This window comes from Podarcis raffonei, chromosome 7 (genome assembly GCF_027172205.1).
Source record: "Podarcis raffonei isolate rPodRaf1 chromosome 7, rPodRaf1.pri, whole genome shotgun sequence".
NCBI lineage: Eukaryota > Metazoa > Chordata > Lepidosauria > Squamata > Lacertidae > Podarcis > Podarcis raffonei.
Genome location: NC_070608.1, coordinates 35,946,732 through 35,965,113, shown reverse-complemented (window position 1 = coordinate 35,965,113; position 18,382 = coordinate 35,946,732). Strand labels below are relative to the sequence as shown.

Genomic DNA, 18,382 nt, shown 5'->3' with positions numbered 1-18,382 from the left:
AAGGGGGAAAGCCCAAAGGCATAGCTACCCACTATGCATTTGGTGTAAGTCAATCCAATTCATTCTCTCCCATCACTTGGAGACCATCATGGTGGGCAACAGCATTCTTTCTCTTTTTCCTATTTATCTTTCAATTCCTGTCATAGCTTATACACTGATACACTCTCTGTCAGACCAGACAGCCACTCGCTCACTCTTTGTGTCCAAAATCCTTGTTCTGATACTCCTTTTGTGTTTCCCTTGATCTTGAAGCTGCTTATTAGCACATCATAGTGATGTTGTATTAACATTTCAGTGATGCAATGTTTGATCAAAAGTTCCTTGAGAGTTCCTTTGAGAGAAACAGGGTAACCTTTTCTCTATGCAATTACTTTTTTGGTGTCCTTTTATGCTATCATCCTTACCTCTACACAATGATATTCTCTCGTTTAATTCACAAATATTGAATATTTCAAAGGCCACTTTGATCTTTCTCTAGCCTAGCGAACTGAGGTCTTCCGAATTCTATCCCCCCCCCCCCGCCATTTCCACTCATCAGTGTTTGGTTGTGCTAAACTCCCTCTCCTAGGCTATCCAGTTTGACAAGCCCCATCTGCCCCTCACTTTCTTCTGCAGCATGTTCAGAAACCACCTTTCTTGACAATTGGAACCACTATTGGTCTCATCTGCTTAATCTGCTGAAGCCTGTCTTTGCATGCAGGGGGAGGTCCCTAACTCACTGAGGGTTTGAGACCCATCAACTACCCTCACCTGGTTTTGCGGGCCATTTGAAGTTGTCACCGGGGTGTGGCCACTGTCACATGCTGACAGCTTCTAGAAGCCACAGGTGAGTGCTGAATGTAGGATGGGAACCAAAGGTGGACAAACTACCCCAGAAGAAACACAGCGTGCCCCCCACCAAGGGTATTACCCCTCCCCTAACACCCCCTACACCTGGCAAATAGCATACTTAGAATTTGCTATTAAGAAAAAGCCAAAATCCCCCTCAGGCCTCTCCAGCAGCTTGTTTCCTGTACAAGGGAACTGAATATATTTCAATGAACTAGGGTGCAAGGTGCAACAATCCATAATATTTTGTCATTGGGAAAATATTACTCCTGTTCTCCCTGCACTAGGGCAGCTATTGAAATTTGTGTAAACTTGTATGATGGTTGCCACAGTCATTTGGCTTTCTGTACGTTTGTTTTCTTTCCCTACCTCTTCTGTATTTTTATTTTTATTTTAGTTCTAGGCCTATTCCCCCTTTTCAGAGCTTGAGTGCAGAGCATCTGTATTTAGAAAGAGCAACAGGTAAACGAATGAGCAATCTCAGTCTCAGCCATGGTGATCTCCTCTGGATCAAGATTACCCTCATTTCCAATGTCCATTGCACACAGGGACTGAATTCCAGAACTGCATCCAGGCTAAAGCCTGGAAGCTCTTTTGTTAACTGTATCCATTTTCCCTGTGAAGTATTAATTATTATTTGCATAGATAAAATACTGCTTTGAATATGAAACGCAAAAGCCACAAGATGTTTAAGAGCTGTAGTTATTTCAGGTCATCATTGAATCTGAAAGGGCCTTTTAAGATTTACATCCTCTGAAAGCAATTTGTTCCTCTCCTTTGAAGTATATGTTAGTTATGTTTGAGTTGCAAAAGAGTATGGGGAAAGAACTTTGGGGGCGATCCATCTGAAATCCAGCATACCACAAACAGGCACCTGCTTGAGGCCTGGGGTTCCTCCTTCCTTTCCTCCCCCTGCAGCCCCCCACCCCCATGCATAACCCAAATCCACTGTAGAGGTGGGGAAAAGGGCAGGGGGGAAAACCAGATGTCCCATTGGCCAGGCAGGCAGATTCATTGGATGCTGCCCTTTGGCTATGGGAAGGAGGAGGAGGAGGAGAGTTTGGATTTGATATCCCGCTTTATCACTACCCGAAGGAGTCTCAAAGTGGCTAACATTCTCCTTTCCCTTCCTCCTCCACAATAAACACTCTGTGAGGTGAGTGGGGCTGAGAGACTTCAGAGAAGTGTGACTAGCCCAAGGTCACCCAGCAGCTGCATGTGGAGGAGCGGAGATGCGAACCCGGTTCCCCAGATTACGAATCTACCGCTCTTAACTACTACACCACACTGGCCATTTACTTCAGGCATTTCATTCAGTTAGTCTCCTGGCTCTGGGCAGATAGAAAATTCAGACTCAGATTTTGGTTTCTGCCAAAATCTGTAACACTCAAATCAGTATGGTACAAAAACAAGGCACAGCTTATCCCTATAAGCCTATGAGGACCTGTTAGTGTCATTTGACAGACAGCCCAATCAGGTTAGAGAAAAGACAGATAGGAAGCAGTTATTAAGTGATGTTTTTAATGTTTGGGGCTATATATGGAAATGGAAATAGCTTTTCATTATGTATCAGCTTAAAGGGGAAATGGATTTGAATATGTGATATGTTGTACAGCCCAAATAGCTTTATAAAATAACTGTTGTGCATAAGGCCACAGCTGGAAATGCCACAGTGAAGCTTATTCATGCATCATGGACAAGTCCAACAAAGAGGGGGGAAATAGATGACTATGAATAACTCTATTGAGAAGATCTAAGTCCTGCTTAGCTTACGTATGCACTCAAAGTACTGTGTAAACACTTGTAGAATCCTTCTGCAGTCTTGCACTGTCAAAAAAAAGGTGATCTTAGGGGGAAATAACCAGAGATATATTTTCTTCTTTAAAATATTCCATAGTGTTTCTTAACAGAGGGTTTCATCTCTTTGATTTATCTGCAAAACAGAAGGACTAATATACCCTATAGAGTTTGGCAAGAATGAAAACAGAAAATATGTTGTTTTATCTCAACCCAAAATTCTACCTTTTAGTGAGTCCATAGATCATTCATGACGTAGCTGTTCTGGCAGTTTTATTTGCAACTCTGGTGAGATACCCAGAGGAATGTTTTTAAAGTCAAGATGTAAGCCTCTGGGTGTTCACTTTTGTGCTTCATAGGAATCAAGGATATCAATATTTAGGAAAATGCAATAAACTCATATAATTAAACATTCTGCTAAATAAATTAAATGGCTTATATGAAAAGCATGGTAAGAAACAGGACAATTGCCTAGACTTTGTAGATATATTTCATCTGCAATTAGCCAGTGAAGTGTTAGTATCGCATAGACCAGCTTTGCAACCTGATGCTCTGTAGATGTTTTGCACTACAATTCCCATCAGCCCCGGGGCACCAGGGTGGCAAAGTCTGACACCATTATTATTTGACTCCATAAACATCTATCTATCTATCTATCTATCTATCTATCTATCTATCTATCATCTATCATCATCTCTAGGCAAGGGGGAGGAAGCAAACATTCTGCCTTTGTAATGTTAACTTTCACATTCGCCTTCCCCGAAATAAATTTAAACGAAGATAAATACGGGCCAGAGAATAATGTAAATGTTGTGACAACTCCAATCCCTTCTGGTAAACCTCGCTGTAGAACTTATTGCCCGCAAAATTACTTTGAATTCCAGGAGAGCCTGTTGGCCGTGTTGATTCATGGTAATAGCCTCTGTTAGAGAACTGGATCACCTCTGGTGTTTGTCTGCGACTAACAGCATTTCTTTGAATTATAGGACTGCGGTAGTATAGTGGAGTCCAGCTCCAGTTGGGAGAACAACAGTGGGGCTTGAAATCACTGCTGTAAACCCAGCATGGGGGAATGACATCTTCTAAGTTTATAAGTTGTGACATTCTAAAGTAGTGTAAAGGATCACACCGGGTTACATATGACCTACAAAGGCAGGCTCTGAAACTCATTAGGCACTGCAGCCTGACAGAAAGTGTTGCTTCATTGCTGTTCTTGATAGTTTTTCTGCCCACTGGGAACGCAACACGAAAGCCTTCTAGCACAAATTTGAACTGGGAATACCTGTGTAGACGGCTAACCCTGCTATTTCCCCCCTGTGTGTGTGTGTGTGTGTGTGTGTGTGTGTGTGTTGAAAAGGCAACTTTATTTTTATCACACTGAAATACAATGATCAATATGGAAAATACTATTCAGTCTTAGAATTCAGGGCAGATGCTACTATATGTCTTGAAAATTATTGGCAACCCTTTTTTATAAAGAAAACTTTGGAATTTGAAAGGTGTGTCTGTTTCTTGAATAATGTATTGCTTTTATCCCTGCACATACATATATGCAAATGAGTATTTGATTTTAAATTACATTTATGTAATTAAAGTGATTAATGGAAGAGGCCTCCTGTACACACCTGCATAAGCAGGTATTATACATTCAAAATATTATATGCATGCTGCAAAATGCAAATTAAAGTAAATTAAACTGTAAATAAAATAGAACTGTTTATAGGCAGTGGTGCAATGGAGGGGAAATGCAGGGAAGTGCTGCTCCACAATTTTTTTCCATAGTAGGAGATAAGATGCCATCTGTTGAAGCACCAAAGAGGTAATTGCCTCTTTGCTCTGGCAAGTGAATGAGGTGATAAGAAGGCTGTCAAGTTTTACTATTGCTTGTGTCAGATTTGCATAGAGAAAGTCAGAAAATGACAAAAATAACCAAGCAGAAGCTAGACCTGTGAGACTGTGAGCTAAGGGCTGGCCCAGGGACATGTAGTGAGCTTCACAGAGATTTGAGTCCAAATCTTCACATTCTTGCTTATACACACTGACCACTGTGACCTATTCCTACTCTACTAACCAGAGGAAAAACTGGAAAGCAGAGGAGGTTCAAGAGTCCTGATTATTACCCTCACCTTCCTGTGTTCAGCTGACAATGTAAACGAGCCAGCAGACATTGCTCTCTCTGTGTGATCAGGAACGCTGCAAAAGAGAGAGTCCCCGGTTGTGAATACTCTAGGTCAGTGGTTCAAAACACAATTAGGGACATAATTGCTTTTTATTTATTCAGCTGTAGTGGAGCAACGGAGACAAGTTTTTCCTACTGTTTTGGGAAAGGCAATTTGTGGTAATATCACAAATTTTATGGTCTGCTTTTTAGTATACCTAAAATCCTTTGCTTATTAGGTGCCACCCCACATTTTCTTCAAAACATTGCTTTGCACAAGTGACTACCATAGAGTTTTCAAAATTTTCAAACGTAGGGAGTCCGTGGCTTGGCTTTTGAGAAATAGGGGGTCCTCAGTAATTAGCTAATTGGGAACCACTGCTCTAGGTTGGAAAAGAGAAGCGATGACTATCCTAGAAAATGCTGACAGTCCAAAGTGTGACCTGTGGTATGCCATGATTCTCAACTAATTGTCTTAATTCAGGGGTCAGCAAGGTTTACCTTGCCTGGGCCGGTTCACTCCAGCGGAGATCCCTTCATGGGCCGGATTGCGTTTTCTGGCGTCTGCGTCTGCATCTGCACAGACGCAATTTCTGGTGCCGCAGAAGCAAGTCCCTGTGCCACGCTGTGCCAGTTTTGCACAGTGCTTGGGGACTTGCCAAGCGGGTAGCTCAGTTCGGGGGTGGCTTGGGGGCCGGTTAAACGACCCCTGTGGGCTGCTTGTGGCCCATGGGCCTTAGGTTGCCTACCCCTGTCTTAATTCATGGTCCTTAGTAAGCTTAACACTCTGATGCTGATTCTGTGCTGCTTCCTTAGTTTCAGTTTTGATAACTCCAAGTAAGCATGACTCACTGGATGACCTTACAGCTATGGTCTATAGGAGGCAGTAGAAGGGGACATTCGTAAGCCGCCTATTCTGCCCAAAGCCACTCCAGTGGCACAATTTATTTATGCAGGTGCTCTAACCAAGTTCTGGCATTCATATGGTGTCTATGTCTATGGTAATTCAGCAGTTTTACAGGTGCAATCTTACTTTGAAGTTCCTTTGCTTCAACATGGCTACTTCAGTGTTATTTACAGTGTATCCTGGAGAGTTAAAATGTTCCCCTCTGCCTTTTTTAAGGTTGCCATTTCTGATGTCAGAATTGTGTCCATTTATTCTTTTGTGTAAATCCCAGCTTGTTTGTCCTATATAGAATGCAGAAGTGCATTGCTGGCAGATGATGGCACATACCATATTAGAAGAGGAATGAACCCCTGATGTTGCAAACGAACACCCAATGATGTAGGTGACATTTTATGGTCCTGCAACAGTGTTGCTAGAGTAGATATGTGAAGAAAGGTAGCATCCGGATCTGCCACAAGGTTTTACCCAATGTGCGTAATTTACAACAACAGAATTATGATTGTGCAATTGGTACAGAAAGCATGCAGGTCTGAGTTGTGGGTCCATATATTCATATTTTGTTATTATCAGGTAGATTCTATATGCATACCTTTGAAAGTGCAACTTATTTGTGGCAGTGTATTGATAAGAGTAAAACCCAATGATTCACTGGAGCCTTGGGTCAATTATTGGACAGTCCTATACGTAGCAGTGTGGTTTGTGAACTAACAGAATCTCTTGGGCTGACCATCTGCATGTAAACTACCTTATGAAACTACTCCTTTCATAAGGAAAGGAAACTGGATGGACATCTAGCTGATGGGATGTTTGAAACAAGGGCTCAGCTTGGGGGCTTCTGAGCTTGTTAGACTGTGACCCCTATTGATCCAGGAATGGGGCTATGGTCATGTCTGTACTCACTGGTTGTTCACAATTATTATTTTTCTACCTGTAAATGCACAGGGGCCATGTAAGGCTGACTCTTAACATCCCACTGCTCTGAGCGCACACTAAACAATACTTTCCAAATGAGAATGTCTGTCATCTCTGTTTGAACTTGAATGTTAAAAGGTACTTTATTAAAAGTGGTTTATCAGACTCAACATCCACCATATCTAAAAATCTGGGAGTTAGATTAAATTGTACTTTATCCTATTGATGAGGCGCTGGACTGAAACGTTCTGTACAGTTATAAACTTTAATCATCCTCTAAGAATTGTCTGGACGCATTGTTGTGTGATTTCAATTATTGCCAGGGCTAAGTGAATGTCTTTCAGGTTCTGGAGCTTGCTTTTGAAGTGCATTCCTCTGCCCACATCTCCCGCAACTCCTGTTTGAAGGTTTCACTAGGGGGGCTAATAAAGTCAGCCTGGCAAAGGCAGAGGGAAATGCTACCACACAGTCCATTAGATCCTCAAACATTTCCTGAGATAAGCTGATTTGATGGTGCCTTAGGTTTTCTGGCGAATGCCCATCCTTGGCATGTAGCGAGCTTCAGAGAAGAATTCAGTAACTGTCATTAATAGAGCGAGTGGAACATTTATTTCCTACAGTCCTTATCTCATGCTTGTAAATTAATGTACATTGAAATAGTCTAGTGTTCCTTCAGGTCTTAAATGTTAATGTGTTTTTTTTATAAAAAAAACCACCCCACCCCCCAAACCAAAACCCTAAAGCAATACAATCTGGATGTTCTTTTTTAAAAAAGAAAGGAAAAGTGGAAGAGTTATTGAAAAGGAGCTCTGTAATCAATGAATTCAAAAGACACTACAGGCATACCTTCTTCTCTTGTAGAAATTTGTGTGTGTGTGTTTTTCCAATCACAGAACATGTGTACTGTTTTGATCTGTGGGTGAAATGTGACAGAGCTTGAATCTATGAAGGACTGCTTTAAGTAACCAGTGATGGAGGACTCTCCATGTGGTGGCCTGAAAGTGTGCAATGACTCACCATGCAGATCTATGCCACCACAACTGTAATTCACAACAGTGTCCATGTGGTGATTGTTTGCTTTCCTGACTCTTAGTCATACTACTAGGGGATTCTGGAATGAACTGCAACTGGATGTGCTGGGGCCTGCCTCTTCATCCCTGAGCTCAGGCCAAGCACGAACTCTTGAGGATTAGGTCATAAGAACATAAGAAGAGACTGATGGCTTAGGCAAATGGTCCATCCAGTCCAACATCCTGTTCTCGCAGTCATCAATCAGATGCCCATGGGAAACCTGCAACCAGGACATGCGGGCAAAGCAAACTGGTTACTGCTAAGACCAGGGAACAGGTTGGGAAGACAGAAGATCAGGCAGGTTCACACTTAGTTTTGAAAGATTCATAATTCGTTGTTGTTCTTAAAATTCATACATGGGGGCTGCTCATTTGATTTGAGGGTGTTTAACCCTTCCCTGCCCCATAATTTACTTGATTGAGATTGTCCCATCCCTGAGCTGCCATTTACTCCATGGGGGGGGGGACAGAAGTAAACCGGGCATCTCTTACCCCATCCCAGCCCCGAACTTTGATTTAGAAAATTGTGCTGGAGAGGAAAGTCCTAATTGCTTCCAGTCCCTGCACCACTTCCCTGGTTAACGTACCAGATCCTCTCCCCCAGTGGACGCATTTTGTAAACAAACAAACAAAATACTTCAGAACATCAGGCATGAGTCACCTGAAAGTGTGTGTTCTTTGGCGCTGATTGAAATGGCTGTTCCACTTCAGACTGCAGGTTGGCCAATGTCAGAAACAGGCTGCTGAAAGGATCTTAGCTCAGCCACAGCACATCTAATTTGCATGCTCTTTATCAAATACTGGAGAGCCACAGCCAATCACTGGGTACTGATCTAGATGAACAAAAGATCTGATTCAGAATAGAGCAGCTTTCTATGTTCTGTGTGCTTTTACATAAGATTTTTTTTAGATCCAGTATGGTCATTCTTAGGAGATCTCAGGAGTGATTGCTCCTCCATACAGAATATTTCTTTCACATAGAAAATAAGTTTTTCAGGGACAAGGCTTTGGTCAGCATGTGAGATCAGGCAATGAGGCAATAAGCAAGATGAAGGATATATTGTAAAAGAGTGAATATAATAAAACTCATTTGGTGTGTGTGAGTCAGCTGTCTGTCTGTCAGCCAAGGGAATAAGGGGTTGCTAATCTTGATTCTGGAGCCATGTAATACTATTGTACCTTTAAAATATGCCTAGAGAGAGACTTCCACCAGCTGTGGCATCAGTTGCTACTGCAGCAAATGTTAAAGAGGCATGGAGGACCTAGAAACTTTGCAGTTGTTTAGGGTTTGTGTACAGATTTTGGACTCATTCCTTGGCTTCTATTCCATCTAAATATGGCAAACATGATAATATAAGCTAGGAAATTATAGCATAAACTCAGAGCATTCACACCCTGCCTTTTTTCCCAGTAAGGCGCAGGTATCTGCCTCCCCCACTAGAGAAAGTTCATTAAGTTAATTGGGTCAACATGACATCCCTAGACAGAGTAGCAAACCCATCGTATTAAGAATCAATGTGTCTGTTAAAGAGCTGGAGGCAATGATGGGTTGTATCAACTAGACCATGAAATATGGCTCACCGTCTTCTAATCTCAAAGTCCAGTTATTTTGTTAGAAGCCTTTAAGTTCTTTCTAACTTGAGTCTTTTAGCTTAGCATACTTTCAGGCACTAACTAAATGATAAGTTCAGAGGACAATGTGCTACAGAAGAAAGACAGATATTTGGAATGAACCTAAAAAGATCTTCTACATAATATGTAAAAAATAAACCATGTTCCAAAATTATGTTAGTCAGTACTACATTATTGGTGCTTCTCCACTGGTATGTACAGCAGAATTCTGAACAGTGCTCAACATTAAAAATATAAATAGAAAAATTAGAAACTCACATAGGATCTGCAGGATTTTGAATAGTTATTATTGTGTTTCAAAAGATATAATAAAATTATTTGGAAAGGGACTGTTGCAGATGTTGCTTATACCCAATTATAGGGCATCTCCCTCATTCAGCAAAGGTCTCTGAGTCCCCAGATAGGCTGTTAATGATGGTTATTAGGAGGGGGGGTAATCATCTTCCACCAGCTCCTGGCTATGCACTTTTCTCTAGATCTAACCCACTGTATTTTTTATTATCAATATTTATTAAATAATTTCTTTAACAAAATTTGTACACTGCTTGATTGTAAAAAACAAAGAAAGAAAGAAACAAAACCCTCAGAGGTTACAGCCCTCCCCTCCCCTGTGTTGTTGGAAGCTGCCCTGGTAATGTTGATTGATACTAAAGGCCTGGTTATAGATTTCAGAAAATGATAAATATTGCTTGGAAGCACATGCAGAGTTAACATTTTACTCTTATTAAACAGTGCAAAATAGGTGGTGAAACTTAACATAGTTTGCAAATGTTAGCACATCACACCTCAAGCAAGATGCCACTACAAAAGTATTCATATTTTAAAGATGTGTGAAATCCCATGCTTAAAAATCTCTGCAGAAAGAACATGGGGAGCATAGGAGGCAACTCCTTGGGGCTGAGGGCCCTTTGGGCCCCCAATAAAATATTTGAGGGGGTTAGCCTCCCCCCCAGGTTGATGGGCATTGACATTCAAATGGTTTTTGTGTGCTGTATCATGTGATTGATTATGTGGGGTGGAGCTTACTCGTCTCCCCCATTTTTTTTCAAGTTGTCACCCTTGATGGGTAGAATGGCAGATCTGTTTATATTCTAGAAAAGGTGTACATTTTCAGAGGAAGACTTTGGTATTTCAAATTTCAGTAAGGTCAAAATTGCGTGCACCCCCCAGCCTCTCGCCTTCCATTCTGCTCAATTCACTACGTCATATTTGTGACGCCCTGCAGTGCCCCTAGTTTTGGTGTCCAGTGCAGCAGAACTGGTTGCACTGTCCTAAATCCACCTCTGACATTTGGAGGGGGAGTAATCTGAAAACTGTTCACGGAGCACTTCGACTGCAGTCCTGTGGTCCATGATAGGGCATCCCAAGGAACATCCAACAGATTGGATCTCCCTCTCCAGCATCAAGGACAGAACTCCAGTATTGTCAAGGGAAGTTGAGTTTGGTTCCATCATCCACCCCTCTCTGCTGATCCTGAATCCTGATTCCCTGTCCCAGCCAACACTGGGACTCTGACATCAGTTGGGCCACAAAGATGGCTTATCAGGGGCATGCTAGCAGAGGGCCAAGAACCTGCTTGGATCCACAGTCATCCCAGTACCTTGATCAACTCCCACATTGGGAAGAAATTTAGACACACACAGGAATGTCCAGATTTCTCCTTCTCATTGCCTCAAGTGGAAAGAATGTATACCGATACATTTTTTAAAAGAATAACCCAGAAGTTGATGGAGGACCATAGAGAGTTCCTCTGCCCTCACTGCTGCCCTGTCAATTTTAGCCCTACAGGGTGTAGGGTGAGGTGCTTAAATCACATTTAGATTTTGCCCACCCATCTTTGGAATGCAGCCTTGGTGCCTAAGTAGAGAAAAAAGCACACATGCTCTCCTTTCCAAAGTCCCTTTGTACCTTAAAACATCTCTGTCCATGTCTGTGCCTTCAAAAAGTATCATGTAAGGCAGTTCTCAGCTGCATAAGTTCTGCATCAAATTATTTTACAGAGTGATATATAAAATCCAGGGTCTTACTGAAGCCTGGTGAGTGCTTCTGAGCTGCAGAATGAAGAAACACCAGCACTAATGAACACATTTATATGGGTACTTTGAGAGAGAGAGAGATTTTCTCAAGAGGATTGAGCTTTGCCCTATTCATCCCAATAAACTTTGTGTGAGAGGAGACTGAATTAGGAGTCATTCACCTGGAAGAGGCAAGTGTGTGTGCATGTGTGGAGGAGGGGAGAGGATCAGCTTCCAGAAACAGAATTAGAGGAGCACAGAGTATGTGTCTGCTTCTTCTTAGATGTGGTGCTGCAAAAGTGTGTCATAGAGATTGTGGCCCACGATAGGAAACAATGAGCATGTTTCTTGTAGAAGTATTAATTCAAAATCTTTGAAGAAGTTCATTAGGTCTGGGTCTCCGTCTTTGTTTCCCCACCCTGCAATATTCCAGGACAGCAAGCGTAGGATCCGTTTTTGAGTTGGTGGCTGGTTGACAGCTTTTAGTCATTCTAATTCTGTTATTGAGTCCAGCGAGGGATTTTGTCTTGTGCCGATACAGCCATTTGTCGCTACTTTCGGTGGGGAACATAATGATGGATCTTTTAGATTCTTTTTTAAAGTGCGGGAAATTAGAATTTCCTCCCTTTCTTGATTTTCTTCCTTAGCTGTTCCTTGCTCCTGAGAAATTTCTGTAGTTGGTGGACTATTATGGACAGTAGGATTGTTTTCGGTCTCTACTTCCATTTCTTTGATTTCATTTGATGTTGAGCTCAGTGTGTCAGGTCTGTTGGAGGTCATCTTTTGTTCGGCAATGTTAGAACCCTTTGTAGTACTTAAATAAGGGGTACCTATTTCGTTTGGAGCTAGTATTTGATATCTCAGCCAGGAATTTGTGGTCTCATTGCTGGAGTTTTTCCTTGTCATTTCATATTTTAAAGGAGGCTGGATTTGGAGCTCTGCATCTATACATTTGAAAGTTCCATTAGTAGCTCTCTTTTTGACTATGCATTTTGGGGAGAGGGCTGGTAGGTGTGAAGTTTGATTGTGTATTGTTTCTACTGCATTTTGTTGACCTTGTTGGTGAATTTCGGTCAATCTGGCCTGTAGTTTCGTCAGTTTACTGAGTATGCTTATTTGTTGAATTGAATCTTTAGGCATCGAGCTGGAGCCCCTGTACAATTCTAATGAGCAATACATTTTCCATAATATCCTAACTAGACTAAAGGATGTCGAGAGGCAAAATATTATGGCAGCTGTAAACAAAATTTGTTCGCCCATATTCTATGATTTAAATATCTTAGATAGCAGAGCCAATTACGTCACCAAATTAATAATTCCAGCCCAACGTAGGGCCTTTATGCTGGCCCGTTTGAATGTTTTTCCCTCAGCATTTGTCAGGGGAAGATATCAAAACATCCCCAGAAACAAGAGATTCTGCAGATGTTTTATGAATGTCCCGGACACGGTAGAGCACATTCTCTTTCAGTGCCCATTGTACAGTACGCTCCGTCAACGCGTGCTGTCCCCTCTTTTGGGTGGTCTGGAGCCCCAACAAGGTGAATGTGTGGGATTCTGCCTATCCGACGTTGACCAAAGGGTAACAGCGGGGGTAGCCGAGTTTTTGGTAGTAGCCCTCCAAGGAGCGGGTTAGCAAGGAAAACCACTGATTTTATATGTATATATATATATATGTATGTAGCCAACTGCTGCCTTTCTGTATATATCTCAAGGCTTTTATATGTTACTTTCTCTTTTATCGTTTTATTTGTATAATGCCTAATAAAGGTTTGAATAAGTAAGTAACAATGAGCATTTTATGTGAGTAAATGGTGTGGAGGGGTAATCAATATGGTTCCCTCCCAATGTTGGACTACAACTTTTATCATCCCATACTGTTGTCTGTGCTGGCTAGGGCTGATGAGAGTTGCCGTTCAATAGCATCTGAAGGGCTACCCCCAAGAAATGGATATCGCTGAGCCACAAGATATTGTTTGTGTTAATTCACCATAGTTCTAAATCAAGCAAATGGTGGGTTGGGGAATATTTGGGGTCTATCATCAGGAGTGTGTGGAATAGAAGATAATGTTCAGGAAGAGGCGGGAGCCTATTTTTAATGGTTAAGACTCAATCACATTTCTTAAAACTTTACTATTTTAGTCATTGCAGTTAAACTTTATTCCACCCCAAGATGGTCTCAAACTTATCTGTGAATAATTGGGTGCATCACATTCTCTTTTGTTATCAGTGAATACAAGTTACATTCTTCCAATTGAGGCTGGGCAAATTGCCAAGGAAGGCTATTTTCATTAAGACATCGATAAACCAAGCAGTGCACACCAATTGGCCCACTGCAAATTGGTGATTAACCTAACAGTTAGATGGGCTTTTGTGAGTGCAGCCTTATTAATCAAGCATCAGTTGGGTTAATCAAGATACCAAAAGTAATTTGTAGGAATAAATATTTTATTGCCATTAATAAAGCAAAAGGGAATATCTTAATGAATTTCCTTCTAATAACATTCAAGCTGTGGACTCCCCCACCCCACCCCCTTTAATATCTACATTTGCAGGATTTAACATTTGCCATTGGGTAGGGAAGTCATTCAGTGTGCACAACTTGCTCAAATAGCAGTCACCCATCTAATTACTGGTGTGTCTGATTTCTTCAACTAAGTATTAGTGGACATAAACTCTGTTTATAAGGAAAGTGTTCAGGGTTTCTCTCTCTCTCCGTTTCTGGTAAGTTGGGAATTGGAGTCCATGGTGGCAGTAGGGAAAGGACAGCACTTAAATGGCCAATTCAGAAGATGAAATCTATGTATAGAACTTTTGCAAGGTCGATGTTCCATGTCACGTCAATAACATCTGCAACTGACAGCTACAACTACAAATGTTGAATCACTTTTGTTTAGGAATTTTTGTAGGCCAAGATCAACATGCAAAGAGAAAACACAGTTCAAACAATGATCCCTTTATCAAACAGGTCTAAGTAATTATTTAGTAGCATAAAGCATACCAACCTTCATGTCCCCTGCTCTGACTATATGAAATTACTCAGGGCACTAAGTGCTTAATGCTTTCTTGAACTGACTCATTGTCCTTCAAGCTGAGAACAGTATTATTTTAGGAAAAATATATTTGTTCGGACAAATCTTGGCATTGCTATGTAGAAAGAGATTTGTATAATATGTTTGAATCCTCAGATTGTCTGTTATATTTGCCTTCATATGATTTTATCCTGTGTAGTACCCTGAAATCTGTGAGTATAGAGCAGTATACAATTTTTACTACTACTACTACAACTACTACTACTGTTTTTCTTTTACTTTTTGTTATAGGTTGTAGTTTTGTTCTTGTTTAAATGATTTATTGTTTGTTTGCTTTTTAGACCATACACTACATAGAGATTTTTGAAATATTATAAATAAAAACAAGTCAAACTCTTGAGTAGATCCATTGAGGTCAATGAATTTAAATTCACACTTAAGTCCATTGGTTTCAGTGGGCCCTCCCTGAATATGACTTAGGCTACAATCCCCACCCTTACATGCCTAGGTATAAGCCCCACTGAATTCAGTAGGACTTCCTTCTGATTAGAAATTGTTAGGATTGCGCTATTAGTCTCCTACAACCCAAGATTAGCACTGCGTGAGAACACTCTGAGAGCTGTTCTGCCTTTGGATTTTTTTATCACATATCTGGGGCACTCTCTTCTAACAAGTATTGTTTGCCCAGTGACAAGGCTTCTTTTCTTGGCTGCAGCTAAGGAAACATTTTGTCATTGTTGGAAGACAAACAACTAGATTCCCTAAGCTCTTGTCCTGAAGCACATATGACAGTGGTATAAGGTTAAGTGAGTTTTTAGAATACCACCTTATTCAAAATATTGTCACAATGTGTCTGGTTCATCCCTTAGGATTCTGAAAGTATTTGAGATAGTTTCCAAAATCCATCAGTAAGAATTTTCTGGAGCTTATGAATCACATCAGAACATGGCATTTGCAACTAAGTTAAATGCCTGAAACAATGAGTGTTTGAAATCTGTTATATAATACCTGCATGTAGCAGACAATTTTGAAACAATGCTAAACACTTATTGAGGTCAAGTACCTCTCAAGTTGGTTTTGCTTTCCATTCCTTTCTGAAGATACTGGCTGCAGATGTTTGAATCCACCCACCCACTGCAGCCATGAGGACTAGAAAAAGAAAAGTTATAGTTCACAGAAAGTTTTGCCCTAGATTCCAAATCAAACACCAGTCAAAAACAGTGCTGGCAAACTTGAGAATTCACTGTGCCTGCATCCCAAGAAAACAAATGACGCTTAATCACCAATGCTCTTAAATGCCACTAATTTCAATGGGCTTTTAGTGTGTACGGCATTCTCAGGCCAAAACATTTATTTTTAAAAACTGGTGTTGTTCTTGAAAGTGCCTGCATGTTTGAATTCGGGACTGTTCTAGCAATGCATTTTTTAAAAGTAAATAATAATAGTAAATTAAGAAAATGAAAGTAAATGATATTGTACTGCAGCCTTAACACTGCTGCATAAGTTACAACTAATGGGTTTTCTCCTTTTGTTTTCCCACAGTTGATTGGCTTTGTTTATGCCTGTTACGTGATCAGCATTTTCATGGAGGAAGAGGACAGCTGTAAGTACTGAATACACACCTACCCATCACTGGAGCCACAATGCTGGGGTGAGATTTAGTATTACGCTACAGCCAACTGCTCAGAACTGGTGGCTTATATTTGCAAAAGGCATCCTTTCATTGATCACCGGTAGCTTTGTCCTAAATCAGTCCTTTTTCTGCAGGAAGTGTGCATGTGCTTTGCAAAGGCTTACACAACCAACGTTTTCCTGAAATGTGCCTACAGTTTCATTGATACTTGGCATGCCAACTTGGTTAACGGTGATTATCAGTGATATTGGGAAAGCTATGTTTTCCATTGCAGTGGCAATTTCTTGTAATGCAATGTGATTCTGGCGTGTGCGAGATCCAGAGAGCACCCCCACACATTGAAAGAATATGTGAGGGGCTTTCATGCACCAGCTCCACCCCACCACTGTGTACTGTGGCTGCAGCCCCACTGCCCACACATTCAGCCAGCATCCGGTGCATAGAAGCTCTTGACTCTTGGTGATTGCACAGACGTCAGGATATGTGGCTGCACTGTGCATTGCAGGGGGCAGGCAAGAACTAGCCAATGTGACCCTGCAATTACCATTATGTGTCCTTTCTATGTGTTTATATGGATGTCTGAATCCCCACCTCCCAGCCATCCACTTATCCCCCTCTATCTTCCTTCCCACTTTGACCTGCAGTTTTTGAGGCACATTTTTCTCGTTCCTGAAAAGTTGGAGCATATGACAGATGATTCCACAGTGAGCATAATATGAAGGAATGGAAAACAATTCTAGCATCCCTAAAGATCCAATTTCCTCATGACTGTACCAATTCTTTGAAATGAATGCTCTGACATCCTTACCACGTTTATCACTGTTCTAACTGTCTTCTGGGTCAGCATGATCCTTGGGAATGGATGATTTTTGGCTCGTAGTCTGTCTTTTGTCTCTGTGCTACATAAGGATCTATAACAGCTGGATTTTACTCTAAATATAAGAGATACACAGCTTTGGAAACCATCAAAATTGTATAGTTTTACAGCTTAATTCCAGCATTGTCAGCCAAGACCCCATTTTCGCTAAATGTTGAAAACACTATTATACCACTTGAAACAGTCATGACTTGCCCCAAAGGATCCTGAGGATTGTGGTTTGTAAAGGGTGCCCTGGCAGAGCTCCAGTTTCCAGAGATCCCAGGGAAGAGGGGTTGATTTTTATTTGTTGTTGTTGTTTAGTCATTTAGTCATGTCCGACTCTTCATGACCCCATGGACCAGAGCACACCAGGCACTCCTGTCTTACACTGCCTCCCACAGTTTGGTTAAACTCATGTTGGTAGCTTCGAGAACACTGTCCGACCATCTTGTCCTCTGTCGTCCCCTTCTCCTTGTGCCCTCAATCTTTCCCAACATCAGGGTCTTTTCCAGGGAGTTTTCTCTTCTCATGAGGTGGCCAAAGTATTGGGAGCCTCAGCTTCACGATCTGTCCTTCCAGTGAGCACTCAGGGCTGATTTCCTTAAGAATGGATAGGTTTGATCTTCTTGCAGTCCATGGGACTCTCAAGAGTCTCCTCCAGCACCATAATTCCACTCTGCAAATGGTAGCTCTGTGAGGGGAATGAGGGTCTCCTACCATCTCTCAGTCCCCTTAACAAACTACATCTGCCATGATTCTTTGGGGGAAGCCATGATGTGTGATGATACTTTAAATGTCTAGTGAAGAAGGGGCCCCATGGGCACTGGCCTTTAAGACTTTCCTTAATGAAATATCCTTGCCTTATTCAGTTCACGGAAGTTATTGGTCTGAAACCTGGCAGGAAGGCTTAAAAATTAATAACAGCCACCTCTTTCATTGCCGTGCAGGGCTTAAAGGGATATGGTTGAGGATCAGCCAATGAATGCATTCCAAAAGGCAATAAAGGAATGTTGTTTAAAGTGATTGCTCTTCTAGTTTTTGTCTCATATGGGGACACCTTTCATTATTTATTTCAAATGGCTTGTAATTCAGTGGTCACAACATATGTATGCAGTCCCAGGTTCATTTCCCATTAATGAATCCCAGGTAGTAAGTAACACTCAGAAAAATGGCTCTCTGAAATATTGTAGAACTGTGTACACATCCATTTTCCTCAATGGAGCAATAGTAGGCTCCTTGTTTCACTTGGCAAAATAACACTGGACAAAAATATTAATTCATTGCCTCTCAGCACTATGGTTCTGAGCTGAAGTACTGTATGTCTTTACTACAGCTGTTGCTTGCTTAAATGTATAGATCTCTTGGCTCTCCAGTGTTTTGTGTAGTTTGTCTCCCTGCACATACTTTGAAAAAGCAGCCATTGGAGAAGAGCTAGATCCTGGTCAGGACCATGACTCAGGGGTATGGAGGTTAATCCTTTCCCCACACTATTTTCCCTGCTGGAAATTGCTCCCCTTTCCTGTCCAAGCTCCTCTTTGTTAA

General features: G+C 41.4%; 1 protein-coding gene across 5 annotated transcripts in view; it reads left to right on the top strand.

Annotated features, from left to right (window-relative positions):
• The window catches only part of NKAIN3 (sodium/potassium transporting ATPase interacting 3), a 203,015-nt gene that overhangs the window by 170,997 nt on the left and 13,636 nt on the right, over window positions 1-18,382 (top strand). For 3 of the 5 annotated variants that reach the window (XM_053396048.1, XM_053396046.1, XM_053396044.1), the window contains one exon: window positions 15,891-15,951. In XM_053396048.1, coding sequence (XP_053252023.1) covers window positions 15,891-15,951 — 61 coding nt within the window. Of the gene's footprint in view, window positions 1-15,890; window positions 16,000-18,382 lie in introns of all 5 variants that reach the window. The other 2 variants (XM_053396047.1, XM_053396045.1) reach the window with 1 other exon arrangement.